The sequence below is a fragment of the Elephantulus edwardii genome, unplaced genomic scaffold, assembly GCF_000299155.1.
Source record: "Elephantulus edwardii isolate Elephantulus edwardi_28Jun2011 unplaced genomic scaffold, EleEdw1.0 scaffold00319, whole genome shotgun sequence".
In the NCBI taxonomy this organism is placed as follows: domain Eukaryota; kingdom Metazoa; phylum Chordata; class Mammalia; order Macroscelidea; family Macroscelididae; genus Elephantulus; species Elephantulus edwardii.
In genome coordinates, this window is record NW_006400069.1 from 535,934 (window position 1) to 550,778 (window position 14,845).

Below are 14,845 nucleotides of genomic sequence, written 5' to 3' on the forward strand. Positions count from 1 at the left end.
AAAAAAAAAAAAAGGGAAAGGCTATTCCTTGGAAAGGGACACTAGGCTTGGAAAGGTCGAATGGCAGTCAAACAGAGAAAGACCCCACAGAGCGACTGATACAGTGACTGCCGCAGTAGGTTCAAATGTATCAGAGATGATGAGGATGGCAAAGGACAGGGCAGGGTTCAGGTCTGTTGTTCATCAGGTTTCTCTGAGTTGTACTTGACGGTATCTAACAACAACAGCCTGAATGACATTTTACTTAAGTTACGACGTTATAAATGTTGCTCTAATTTGTGTGCTCTAGTGAACAGAGTGCCAAACTGTATGCCCCTACATGTTCAAACAAATAAGAAAATCAAATGACATTAACAAACTCCTCTCAACTTTGAATCATTAATTAAAGAAAAAAAGAACCTAAATAAATGGCTATGTAGGCCTTCAAATTCCTACAGGTTCATTTTCTTTCATCTGATAATATCTTACCATCTTTCTTCTTCTGAGCCAATATGGTCACTTCTTCTCCTTTAGGGAGGTCAAGCAGGAAAAGAACAGCTTCTTCCCTTATGATATTTGTGAAATCTACATTGTTTACCTGTTAAAATAGATGGCTTTTATTACTCCTAGACTTGTTTTAAGAATATGAAATTCATATTATACAATAAACAAATATTCTCATGGTCTGGTGGTGTAAAAGGTTAACATGTGTGGATGCTAACTGAAAGGTTGGCAGTTCAAATACATATACAGGAGCTTAAGGGAAAAAAGCTTAGTATACTGGCAGAAAACCAATTACTGCAAACCCAAGGAGCTAAGCTCTACTCTGACTATACATATAAAGTTGTCATGAGTTGATGGCAACTGTTTATCTAACTTGAAAATATCACTTATCTAAAAAGGAAAATAATAATCTTTTACTTTGGAGAACCAAATATATAGGCTTTGTCTTGTACTCTGAACATGTTTCTAAGAGAGGCTATTTTCTGGAAAGGAACATCATGCTTAGAAAGATGGAGTGTCAGAGAAAGGAAGGAAGACTGCCATCGAGACAGACTGACACATGGACTTGACACACACTGCAGCAATGAGCTCAAGTGTATCAGAGATGATGAAGAGTACAGTGGATCGGACATGGTTTGGGTCTGTTGTTGATAGGGTAGCTATGTGTCATACTCAGCACCTACCAATGACATTTAATTGTGTTTCACAGATACCGTGGTGTTTTGTTTGGTTTTTCTTGTGACAACCCTGTGTCAATCAAGTCTACTGATGACACTTTCCCAATATGATGTCTCTGTCTTACATTCTGTTAATTCTTGCAATATTTCTAACTTTTTCATAATGTTATTATACAATTTAAAAACTGTGTTACTGTTGTGTGCTGTCAAATTGGAACCTACTCATAGCTGATCTTCTAGTAGGTTTTCAGGGCCTGTAAATAGCACGGGAGGTGGCTGGCCATCTTTCTCCTTCAAAGCAGCTGGTGAATGAGAATTCCATGTCTTTGGGCAACGCAATTCCTTATTATTAGGCCACCAGAGTTCCTGTGTGTGTGTATGTATGTACGTGTGTACACACACACACACACACACACACTCTCTCTCTCTCTCTCTCTGCTATAGGCTCAGGATAGGACAGGGATCAGAAGTATTATCCGTAGTTGTTATGAGTTGTAGGTGACTCAATGGCATCTAACAACAATAGTTCAATAAAACTTTTGATCAGGAAGTATTAAAAGAAGATGAAAGGAGTACACAGGGTCACTGTACCAAAAGGAATTGGTTCACACAGAAGAATTTAATGAAACAATGTATCAACAAAAGCCTGTGGTGATGAAGGAAGTTCAAGCTGTTCTATAAGAATTGGCAAAAAGAAGGCCCCAGGAATTGACGTACTTCAACAGATGCTGCTGTGGATGTGCGTACCAAGTTGTGCCAAGAAATCTGGAGGGGGAAAAAAAAAAGAAATCTGGAGGACAATCACCTGGCCAACATTTATTCCCATTCCAAAGAAAGGAGATACTGATAGAGTGTGGAAATATCAAGCAGTATCATTAATGTCACATTCAAGAAAGGTTCTGCTGAAAATTATCCAAAAATGATTAGAAGAGCACACCAACAGAGAACTGCCAGATGTGCAGGCTGGGTTTAGAAGAGGCTATGTTACTAGGGATATAATATAGCTAATGCTAGGTGGATCTTGGCTGAAAGCAGAGAGTAGCACAGGAATATCTATCTGTGAATTATTAACTATGCTAAGGCGTTTGATTGTTTGGATCACAACAAACTGTGGCTAACTCTGAGAAGAATGGGAATCCCGGAACATTTGATTGTGATTCTGTGAAACCTATACACTTGGTCCACGAAGCAGTCATCACAACAATCAAGGAAACATTGCATAATTCAAAATTGGGGAGAGTGTATGCCAGGGGAAGTGTCCAATCTCCATACTTTTTCAATCTATATTCAGAACAGATCATCCAGGAATCTGGGCAATATGAAGAATGTGGAATCAGGATTGAGGAAGACTCATCAACAACCTGTGTTAAGCAGATGACACAACCCTGGCTTGCTGAAACTGAGGAGGACCTGAAGCGCCTGCTGCAGAAGGTCAAGGATTGCAGCCTTCAGTATGGATTGAAGCTCAACAACAAGAAAACAGAGATTCTAACCACTGGGCCAACTGGCAGCATTATGATAGATGGTAAAGAGACAGAGACTGTTAACAGCTTTAGTTTGCTTGGCTCCACATTCAACACTCTTGGTATCGAATTGCACTGGGAAAGTCTGCTGTCAAGCACTTCTCCAGAGTACTGAAGAACAATGATGTCAGTCCAGAGACCAAGGTGCACCTCATCCAGGCCATAGTCTTTGCAATTACTTGCTATGCATCAGATAGGTGAGCAATAACTAGGGATGAAAGAAAAAGAATTGATGTCTTTGCGCTGTGATGCTGGAGAAGAGTGTTGAATATACCATGGACTGCCAGGAGAACAAACAGGTTGGCCTGAAGAGAGTGAAACCAGGCTGCTCCTTGGAGGAAAGGATCCTGAGGCTTCATAACATAATTTGAATATGCTGCAGGGAGGGGCCAGTCCTAGGAGAAGGACATTCTGCTTGGGAAGGCGGAGGGACAGTGCAAGAGCGAAAGACCCTAGATGAGATGGATTGATTCAGTAACTGGGGCTAATGAAGGTAGGTATATCAAGGGAAAATAAGGTTGGCACAGGATAGAGCACATTTCATGGCTACTGTACATAGGGTTGCTATGAGTTGCAAGAGACCTGAAGGCATATAACAATAACAACATGAACTGTTGTTGCTGTGTCTGTCAAGTCAGAACCAACCCACAGCTGACCCTCCAGTGGATTTTGAGCAGCAGGAAATCCAAGGGAGGAGACTGTCCATCCTGCCACACAGTAGCTGATGGATTTGAACCATGTATCTTTCATATTGCAGTGTAGCTTCTTACCACTAGGCCACCAGAGCTCCCTGTGCAATGGGAAATAAAAATTTCCCAGAGTGACTGGTTTTAGTTTTTTTGGTCCACTTCTTAAACAACATGCCTCTGGAAACTCTTTGAACTTTGAGAAACAAGGATAGTTATAGAAAGGCTTCAGGTCTTTTCTTCATGGGGTATCTATGAGTAGTGCTTGACTTGATGGCAAACAAAAAATAGAACCAAATGCCTAATATCTCAGAAATGTGGTCGTTCTCTAAACTAAGCAGAAAAGAAGTGGATGAGTTGCTGAAGAAGCAAATGCACTTACAGAGTATTCACAATGTGGCTTGTCCAAGGACTTCAAAAGATGTCAAGGTCAGATGGTCTAATACAGCATATGAGACCAATGTTTAATATCTTACATTAGTGACAGTGATGGGGTCTCAAAAGCTTAAGAATAGTCAGCTAAAGTACAAATCCTGGCCAATCTCTGTCCACAGCCAAGAAGACAGAAACAAAGCAAGATATATAGAAATAATTCAGCCACAGAACTAACAGACCACGGGAATCTTAACACCCATGAGGCCATAAGAACTGGATGGTGCTCCTCAGGTGTAACTGCTTAAGACTCTACATAAGAGTGGAGGGAAATGTGGAACAAAACTCAAAAGAACATAAAAATGGCCAAGTTTTCTGGCTGGACAGACTTTTGGGCCCCAGACTAGAGTTCTGTTATCTCTGAACCAGAAATTGAACTCTCAACGGTGGTTCAGCTTTCTTCCAAACAACAGAAAGCCCTACAAGGTGAACAACACCACTCCTAAGTGTGATCAAGGACCTAAAGGGCAGTATTTGCATATAGATTAAGCACAGAAGTCAATAAAAGGTAGGACAGAAAGATAAAGGTGGGTTAGGAGTGAAGGAAGGTATCCAGACATTAAAGAACACAACTGGAATTAGAACAGGTAATTCAGCATTCCAAGTACTTATTAGTATGGACTCTCTGATGTTCAAATTTTAAAGAATCAATTCACATATGTACAACACAATCCCTAATTACTAGTCTGCCTTTCAGCAGTTTCTGAAATGAAACAAAGGAAAGCAATGTGGGGGAAGCAGAAGGGCATCAAGTGTGTATAAAGCTTCCTTGTATTAGCATCTGTATAGCCAATGTCTACCAAGTCAATAGTTAGCTCACATTCTTAAAAATTCCTAGTGTCTAAAAAGAGAGGTCTGGTGGCTTAATGGCAGTAGAAGCTGCCCTGCAAACCCAAAGGAGCATGGTTTAGATCCACCAGCTGCTCCAGAAGAGAAAAAATGGGTAATGTCTTCCCATGTGATTCATTGTCTCCACAAACATGCTGAGAGGGTCCACAATGAAAAGAACAAGAATGCCTAAAAAGAAATACCAAAATGGGTCACCAGTGACTACAGTATTACAGATAAATTTTCTTCTTTCCAAGTTTCAGAAATTCCACAAATTTTAAAATATAAATTGCTCTAATTAGCACACACTACTTCATGTTGTTGTTATCGTCATGTGCCAAGTTAAAACTGATTGACAACTGACCCTTCAGCGTGTTTACAAAGGCTGTAAATGGAACAAGAGAAGCTGGTGGATTCAAATTGCCTGTCTTTTGGTTGGCACTGCAAATTCCTACCACTAAGCTATCAAAGCTCTCTACTTTCATAATAACAACACCCCCACCCCCAAAAAAACCCAAACCAAAATCCAAACCCCAAAATCCTCACCACTAGACCAACAGGCAACATCATGACAGATGGAGAAAAGATGAAGTTGTCAACAATTTCATTTTACTTATATCCATAACCAACACCCACGGTGGCAACAGTTAAGAAACAGAAAAGAAAAAGCATGTTGCATTGAGAAAAAATGCTGTCGAGGACTTTATTAAAGTGCTGAAGAGCAATGATGTCGATCCAAGTCACAGCATTTACAGTTACTTTCTATATATCTGAAATGTGGACAATGAATAAAGACAGAAGAAAAATGGATGCTTTTGAATTGTGATGCTCATGAATATCAGAGAATAGCCCATGGACTGTCAAAAGAACAAAGAAATCAGCTTTAAAGTGCTCCCTAGAGCCAAAGATGGTGAAAATACGTCTCACATACTTTGTGCACACTGTCAGGAGGGGCCAGGGAACTTTAACACAATGGGCCCTCAATCCAAGCATAGATGTTGTCAGGTGCTATTGAGTTGAGGACTCAACAACAGATCTGGACCCTGTCCTATCCTGATAACCCAACTACAAAATGGGCAAAAGACATGGGAAGACTTTTCACACAGGAAGATATTCAGATAGCCAACAGACACATGAAGAAGTGCTCAAAATCACTGACAATAAGAAAAATACAAATTAAAACCATAATGAGATACCATTTCATTCCAGTAGCAGTGGTAAAGTTTAGAGAACTGGAACTCTCATATACTATATTAGTAACACTGTAAAATGGTATAACCACTCTGGAAGGCAGTTTGGCATTTTCTCAAAAAGTTGAATGTAGAAATTCCAATTACCTAGATATACCACTGTTGGAATGTGTTGTTGTTGTTGTTATGTGCCATCAAGTCGCCTGCGACTCATAGCGACCCTATGTACAATAGCCCTAAACTCTGCACTGTCCTGTGCCAACTGCACTGTCTCCGACACACCCATCCCGATTACCCCAGTCACTGAACCAATCCACCTCATAGAGGGCCTTCCCCTCCTGCGCCTGCTCTTCACCCTCCCAAGCACGGTGTCCCTCTCCAAGGAACAGTCCCTCTTGACAGTATGTCCCAAGTATGTTAGATGAAGCCTCAGAATCCTTACCTCCAAGGAGCAGCCCGGTTTAACCCTCTCCAGGATAAATCTGTTTGTTTCCTTAGCAGTCCATGGTACCCTCAATACTCTTTTCCAGCATCACAGCTCAAAGGCATCAATTCTCCTTCTATCCTCCATAGTCATTGTCCAACTCTCTGATGCATAACAAGTAGACGCACCTTAGTCTCCAGAGAGACACCATAGCTCTCCAGTACTTCTGGAGAGGTCCCTAACAGCAGACTTTCCCATCCTAATACATCTTTTAATTTCCTGGCTGCTGGTGCCAAGAGTGTTGACTGTGGAGCCAAGCAAACTAAAGCTGGAAACAATCTCAATCTCTTCACCATCCATCCTGATGCTGTCAAATGGTGCAGAAGTGAGAATCTTTGTCTTCCTGATAGTGAGCCTCAATCCATATTGAAGGTTGCAGTTCTTGACCCTCTGCAGCAAGCACTTCAAGCCCTCCTCAGTTTCAGCATGCAGGGCTGTGTCATCTGCATAACGCAGATTGCGGACAGATCTTCCACCAATCCTGACCCCACATTTCTCCTCATAGAGCTCAGCTTCCCAGATAATCTGTTTGCATACAAGTTGAAAAGGTATGGAGATAGGACACATCCCTGGCGTACGCCCTTCCCAATTCTGAACCATGCAGTGTTTCCCTGCTCTGTTCTGGCGACTGCCTCTTGGTCCAAGTATAGGTTTCACATTAGCACGATCCAGTGTTCTGGGATTTCCATTCTTCTCAGAGTCAGCCACAGTTTGTTATGTTCTACACAGTCAAACACCTTTGCATAATCAATGAAAAAACAGATAGACATTCCTCTGGTACTCCTTGCTTTCAGCTAAGATTCATCTAACATTAGCTACAATGTCCCTAGTGTACCACAACCCCTTCTAAGCCCAGCCTGGACTTCTGGCAGTTCTCTGCTGATGTGCTTTTCCAATCGTTTTTGAATAATCTTCAGTAGAATCTTGCTTGCATGTGAAATCAGTGATACTGTTCTCTAGTTTCCACACTCTGTTGGAATGGGAACAACTTCCAGTCAGTTGGCTGAGTGATTGTTCTCCAGAATTCTTGGCACAACTTGGTGAGCACATCCAGGGCAGCATCCTTTAGTTGAAATATGTTAACTGGTATACCATCTATTCCTGGGGCCTTATTTTTTGCTATTTCCTTCAAAGCAGCTTGAACTTCTTCTTTCATCACCATGGGCTCTTGCTCATATGTTGTTTCATTAAATTCGTCTGTGTCTGCCTATTCCTTTCAATACAGTGACTCAGTAAATTCTTTCCATCTTCTTTTAATACTTCTTGGATCATTTAATAATATTCGGCCTAAAGCATCCTTGATTATAGCAACTCAAGGTTTGAATTTGTTCTTTAGTTCCTTGAGCTTAAGAAATGCTGAGTTTGGCCCTTTTGATTTTCTGACTCCAGCTCCTTGCACATTTCATTATAATAATTTACTTTGTCATTTCGCGCTGCCTTTTGAAATCTTCTGTTCAGCTCTTTAGTATCTTGTATTCTTCCTTATGCTTTGGCTTCTCTGCACTCCAGTGCAACAATCACTCAAGAAAATGAGAACTGAGACCTAAATGGAGATTTTGTACACCAATGTTCATAGCAGCATTATTCACCATCACAAGAACATGGAAACAGACCAAATATCCAACCACAATTCAATGGATTGAGAACTGTCATACACGCTGAATACTATGAAGCACTAAGTAACAATGATTTTGAAAATCAATACCTACATATTGGGAGGGCCTGGAGAACATTATGCTGAGTGAACTCAGTCTCATAAGGACAAATCCTGTGTATGACCATTATTGTAGAAATATGTCTATGAGGGTTCAAGTGAAGGAGGGTATGAGAAGAGGTGCAAGGATGGATGGGGAGAAATAAATGATAGGGTTACACAATTTGATGAGTGGAGAAGGGGATGGGTAAAGGAAATGGAAAAGATCTGGGTGGAATCTGGAAAGACAGGGTAATGGTGGGCATAGTTCAATGTTGATTAATTGTACAAAATACAACGAATGGGAATGATGGTATAAAACACAATGTGAATGAAGGATAGTGTGAAACACAATGTATTTGAACTTTGTAAGCAAAAGCAACAACAAACAAATTTATACCCTTGACTCAAGAGACCCATTGAAGCAGTGCTATGTGTTTGCTTACAAAGTTTCAGCAACCAAAGTGTCATCTACATAATGCAGGTCGTGATTAAGTCTTGGGATATGTGATAGTTAAAAAAAAAACTATAAGAAATAAAAATAGTAATAAAAATATTAATTTAAAAAACAGATGTCCCAACTTATATGTAAAAATCACCTTCTGCTGAGTGCATGTGCATGCAGTGATCTTATTTACGTGTGTCAGATGAGAACTTGACTCCACACAATTTTTAATGGCTCATTTCTCCAGTAGTAGATTAATTGCTAGGCCTTTCTTTAAAAACATCTCTGGGTGGTAGCACCTGAGTATAATAACTACTTAAAACACCTGGAGATTGGTAAAAGAATAGATCTGTTTAAGTTGCTTGATTTGATAAACGCTGTTATTCCATTCAAACAGAAAGACTTGGGAGCTTAGTGGTAAGAATTATTACTGTCAACCTAAAGATATCACAATCTGAATCCACAAGCTGTTCCACAGGAGAAAGATAGGCAATCTCCTGCCATGCGACTTACAGCATCTACAAAATTATTGGAGGACTGAGAAGACAGAATCACAATACAATGTCAGAAGGAAAAAAAATTACTCAGAAATGATTCCTTGATTGCTAAGGTAAGTTTGAAGGAAAGGAAGACAACCAATGAAAAAGCTAAGAGGTCTGGCACAATTAGGCACAGGTACTTAAGGAAAAGCACAGGTTGGAAAGATTCTGACTGGGAACTGCTCGCTTCCCGATCAAGGGAGAAACAAAGCCTGTAGGAAGAGACCAAGCAGGTACAGATGTTTCTGATTTTAGAATAATAAGTAAAGAACACCAAAGAAGCCTAAAAAGATTAGAAAAGTATGGCAGTGTTATGGAATTCAACAAATAAAAACATTAAAAAAGGACTACTGAAGAAAGTAAAAAGACTGCTGAGAAATACAGTGAAGTCTGAGAATGACAGAAGGTGAATGGCAATTTATGAAAAATCAGAATGTGACACAAAAACAACTAATGCAAAGAAGTAACTGAACTGTATTTTGAACAGCAAACAGTGGGAATAGGGATAACAAATGCAGGGACTAATGGCTGAAAAATCTAACCTTGTGAATGAAACAGAAGAAAAATTACATACAGGTGTGGATATGCTATTGCTATGTGCCATTAGGTCACCTGTGACTCACAGTGACCCTATGTACAACATTTCTGAACTCTGCCTTATCCTGAGCCAGTCTAATTCCAACACAACTACCTCCATTGTCCCAGTTACCATGTCAATCCATCTCATCCAAGGTCTTCCTCTCCTGTTGTCCTCCATCCTCAAAAGAATGTCCTTCTCCAAGAATTGGTCCCTCCTGGCCACATGCCCAAAGTATGTGAAATGGAGCTTCAAAAAAAATCCTTGCCTATAAGGAGAAATCTGGTTTCATCCTCCTCCAAAAGACCTATTTGTTTTCATGGCAGGCCAATACTCTTTTCCAGCACCACAACTCAAAGGTATCAATGATTCTTCTGTCATCCTCAGTCATTGTCTAATTCTCTTATGTATAGAAAGCAGTTGTTAAGACTATGGCCTGGACCTGGATCAGGTGTACCTTAATCTCTAGACCAACATCATTGCTCTTCAGCACCTTGGAGAATTCCCTTACAGCAGACTTCCCCAATTATATTTGTCTTTTGATTTCCTGATTGCTGCTGCCAAGGGTGCTGATTCTGGAACTGAGGAAGTGGAAAACTGTTAACAACTTCAATCTCTTCTCCATCTATTATGGTGCTGTCAATTGGCCCAATGGTGATACTCTATCTTCCTGATGTTAAGCGTCAATCCATACTGAAGACCTTGACCACCTTCAGCAAACACTTACTTCATCATTTTGGAAAGTATGCTGTGTCATCTACATAACACAGGTTGTGGTAAATCTTCCTCCAATCCTAATGCCACATTCCTCCTCAAAAAGTAAAGTCTCCTGAAGACCTGTTTACACACACAGATTAAAAAGGTATGGAGATGAAACACATTCCCTGACACAATCCATTCCGATTTTGAACTATGCAGTGTTTCCTTGCTCTGCTGAGGACTGCTTCCTGGTCCAAGTTTAAGTTTTACATGAGCACAATCAACTGTTCTGGGATTCCCATTCTTTTCAAGGTTAGCCACAATTTGTTGTGATCCACAAGTCAAATGCCTCTGCATCGTCAAAGAAAGACACAGTTAGATACTTTTCTGGTACTCTGGTTTCAGCCAAGATCCATCTGACAATGGTGATAATGTCTTTAGTGCCATAACCTCTTCTAAACCCACTTTGTATTTCTGGTAGTTCTCTGTCAATGTTCCAGTCTTTTCTGGATAATCTTTAGTAGATTTGCTTGTGTGTGTGTGATATTAGTGATTCTGTTTGATAATTTTCATAAATTTTCATATTCTGTTGGGTCACCTTTTTTCCAAGTGAGAATATGGATCTTCTCCAGTCCGTGGCAAGGTTAGTTGTCCTCCAGATTTCTTGGCACAATGTGATGTCAATTCCTTTATCACTATTGTCTCTTGGTTATATGTTGTTTCATGAAATTCTTCTGCATCAGCAAAATCTTTTTGGTACAATGATTCTGTTTATTCCTTCCATGTTCTTTTTATGTTTTCTGGATAATGCGATATTCTGCCCATAGCATTCTTTAGTGTTGCAACTTGTAGCTTGAATAGGTTCTTTATTTCCTTCATGTTAATAAATGCCAAGTAAGGTCAGTAATTTTGATTTTCTGACTTCAGCTCTTTGTAGATTTCCTTATAGTACTTTGCTTGGTCTTGAGCTGCCTTTTGAAATCTTCTGTTCAGTTCCTTAACATTCTGATTTCTTCTCTTTGCTTTGGCTTCTTCGTGCTCTAGTACAATATTCAGAGTCTTTTCTGAAATCCAGCTCGGTCTTTTCTTCCTCCTCTATTTTGTAATGATCTTTGCATTCTTCATGAATGGTATTTTTAATATCCTTCCACAGCTCATCTGATCTTTTTTCATTAGTGTTTAAGGCCTGAAATCGGTTCCTGAGATGATTTTGAAATTCGGGTGGGATAGACTCAAGGTCAAATTTTGATTCCTGTGGATTCGATTTAACTTACTTTAGTTTGAACTTGTATGAGTAACTGATGGTCTGTTTCATAATCAGCACCTGGCCTGTCTTCACAGTGGATACCGAGTTTGTCCAATGATTCTTTCACAGATGTAATTGATCCAACTCCTGTGCATACCATCGGGTGAAATCCATGTGTATAGTCACCATTTATATTTCTTATAAAAGGTATTTTCGGCGAGCTCTGGTGGCCTAGTGGCAAGAAGCTGCACTGCAATCCTGGAGCTGTGAGGTTCAAATCCACCAGATGCTCTGCTGAAGGAGGAGGAACAATCTCCTCCCGTACCAGTCAGATCTGATTTGATGGTACGTACACACACACACACACACACACACACACACACATAAATAAATAAAAAGGCATTTTCAACAAATGAATCTGATTATACAAGATTTTATCATTCTATCCCCGTGTTTTCTGACTGATCCTCCTTCCTTTTTTCGACTTTTACATTCCAGTCACCCATTATTATTCATGCATGTTAGATTCATGTCAGACTTCAATAGTTGGCAGAAGTCAACTATTTCCTCCTCTTTAGTTCTAGTTGTTGGTGCATATATTTTAATGATAGTGATATTCACCAGACTTCCTTGTTGTGATTGTTGTGTGCCATCAAGTTGCTTGTGACTCAGTGATTCTATGCACACCAGTTCAGAACCCTGCTATGTCTTGAGACAAATTCACTGGCTCTGACAGACACAACCCAGTCACTGAGTCAGTCAATCCATCTCATCCTGGGTCTTCCTGTCTTATGCTGTCCCTCCACCCTTCCAACCACAATGTCCCTCTTCAAAAATTGGTCCCTCTTGGCAGCACTAAGTATTCAAAATGTCTATGAATATTATCCTGTCACTCATAACATTGTTTTTCAAGATATATCTAGAAATTATCTTTTAAACTATGTAAGCGACTGGTAATGATGGTACTGTATTATCCAACAATATTGCCTGAGTCAAATCAATCTAGGGAGCAGTGGCAGCCTAGTGATAAGCAGCTGTCCTGCCAATCCAAAGGCACATGGTTCAAATCCATCAACTGCCCTGCAGGAGATGGAGGGATAATCTCCTGCCCTGTGATTTACTGCTTCTGAATATCTGTTAGAGGGTCAGCTATGAGTTGTTTCCAACTCCATAGCACATGTTAACAACAACAAAATAAATCTAGGTGGGATATGGCATGACTCCTATGAGCGTGACAACTCTTGTAATCAGGCTGTCTTTGTCTTGTGCATAAAGCTTCCAAAAGTCACAGTAATATACATCTTGGCCTCATAAATACCTCATCTACTTGCCCCTGAGCTGTTTGTTATCTGTGGTGAAGGAGTTCAGAGCGCTGTGTGGACTACTGCATGGGAGAACACCACCTGATGCTGTCCTGACACCTTGTGGTCAGGGACAAGTCTTGCCAGTCTGAACATTTAAATGATCAAAAAAAGACTATGTGGCTATGATAAGAATCTTATACTTCACTGTAGGGCCTACGAATATCAGGGACTGGAACAAATCCAAAACATCACAGTGTAGCAGTAATGCGTAAGAAAATAGGACACAAGAGCAAATGCAGGAATGGAGAGTAGTAAGTTCAGCACAGACAAGACGTTGGCTCGCAGACTCTGGCACAGTCTCCATTAAAACACCACAATCTAATGATAAAAATAGATTTGAAGTGATTGATGCTATTTTATAGAATTTCAGGTGCTTTCAAACACACACGATAATATGCTGACATACCCTGAGAATTTGATCACCTTCTTCTAAGCCTTCTTTGGCCGCAGGGCTATCTTCTAGAACGCCAGCCACAAATATTCCAACATCATTTCCACCAGCTAGACGCAAACCCACACTTTCTCCTTTCCTGAATTTTACCAATTTCATGCTGGGCCTGTTAAAATAAAAATTTTCTTTCAAACAGGTAAAGAGTAGAGAAGTCAGATTAAACTGCTACAGTGAAGACTATATTTACAATGAAATAAAGGGAGCTGAATTATAAACTATCACTAACTAACTTGGTAACACCTAGTGCTTCAATTCACAATTACACTTTTCTTTTTAAGTATGAAGTGAGTTTTGGAATATCAAAGTGAAAAGGTAATGGAAAGTACTGCCTTACATGAGCAATGTATAAAATCATAGCAATGTTTTATCAACTTTTAAAGCCTTGAATATAAAGATTCCCAAAATCTTAAAAACAAACCAACCCATGTTTCTTACTCCAATCACCATCATCATCTGTTAGAAAACTGAGAAGTCTCATTTTACAAATGCAGCAATTGAGGCATAAGACAACTAATTTTTCTAATACCAAAGAATAAAAACCAAGTTGTCTGTACTAGGAACAGAATAATTTCTAACCTTGGCACTCAATGAATTCTTTCAACAGTTCACGCGCTCTGCTGCCCCATTTGAATTATAAAGGAAAAAAAATCTTCTAATACTTTCATTTGGGTAAGGAGAAAACGCATACTGACCTTTTGTTAAATTTGCATTTTGTATTAGTTGTTGAAATGTCTTCAACGCCTGTATTCAATTCCCTAGGCCTACAGCCACATCTAACTTTCTTAAAATAATTTTGTTCTATTTATGTAAAGTTCATTCAAACTCTCTGGATTACCCACAAAATCTCATCTCTCATCTTTTTTTTGTTTGTTTGTTTATTTAAGGGAGAAGACTATAAGGAATTAATTCATGTATTTCTTCATTGTGAAGGTGCTACTGAAATCCTACAAAGCTTCTTAAATACTGAAGGGTATCTCTGAAGAATGACTGAGCTAAATCAGATCATAACGGCAAATTATCCTTTATATTCCTCTTCAAAGTTTTCAAAACTGTCTGACAGTCTTAGCCAAGAAATAACCCTTTTACATTTCAGATCTAAGACTTGAAAACCATCCATTTTTATCTTAATTCACTTAGTAATAATTAGCATACTAAGAAAAAACAGGGGGGGGGAAACCCCAAAACACAAGCATCAAATCCACAACCACCACCAACAAAGACATACCACAAATCAAGCGTAAGTGTACACTTGAGGAGACTGACTTCGATTTTTCTAAGCCAAGCACTCAAAACCTGCCTGCGTTTTTAAACTTTATATTTCCTTATGATCTTGTTTCCTCACTTGGGAGACAGGGTCAATGATATAAAGAAAATAAAGGGGTGCAGTTAAGACATGGTCACACATTGTCAGTTACTGTCTACACTTTTAAGAGGCAGTATTAGGACAAATCTCATGAAGATGTCAAATGCCTTAGATGATAGACATTTTATACTTGGCCTTATAAATATCAGGTAACTACTTCCAAAC

The 14,845-nt window shown here is 39.6% G+C and overlaps 1 protein-coding gene across 1 annotated transcript in view; it reads right to left on the minus strand.

Moving 5' to 3' along the window:
- Positions 1-14,845, minus strand: part of LOC102870376 (tight junction protein ZO-1-like) — a 96,820-nt gene that overhangs the window by 31,106 nt on the left and 50,869 nt on the right. Inside the window, exons 10-11 of the mRNA XM_006901324.1 lie at positions 13,273-13,423; positions 469-577 (exon numbers count right to left, since the gene is read on the minus strand). Of these exons, the coding sequence (XP_006901386.1) occupies positions 469-577; positions 13,273-13,423 (260 nt within the window). The remainder of the gene's footprint in view (positions 1-468; positions 578-13,272; positions 13,424-14,845) is intronic.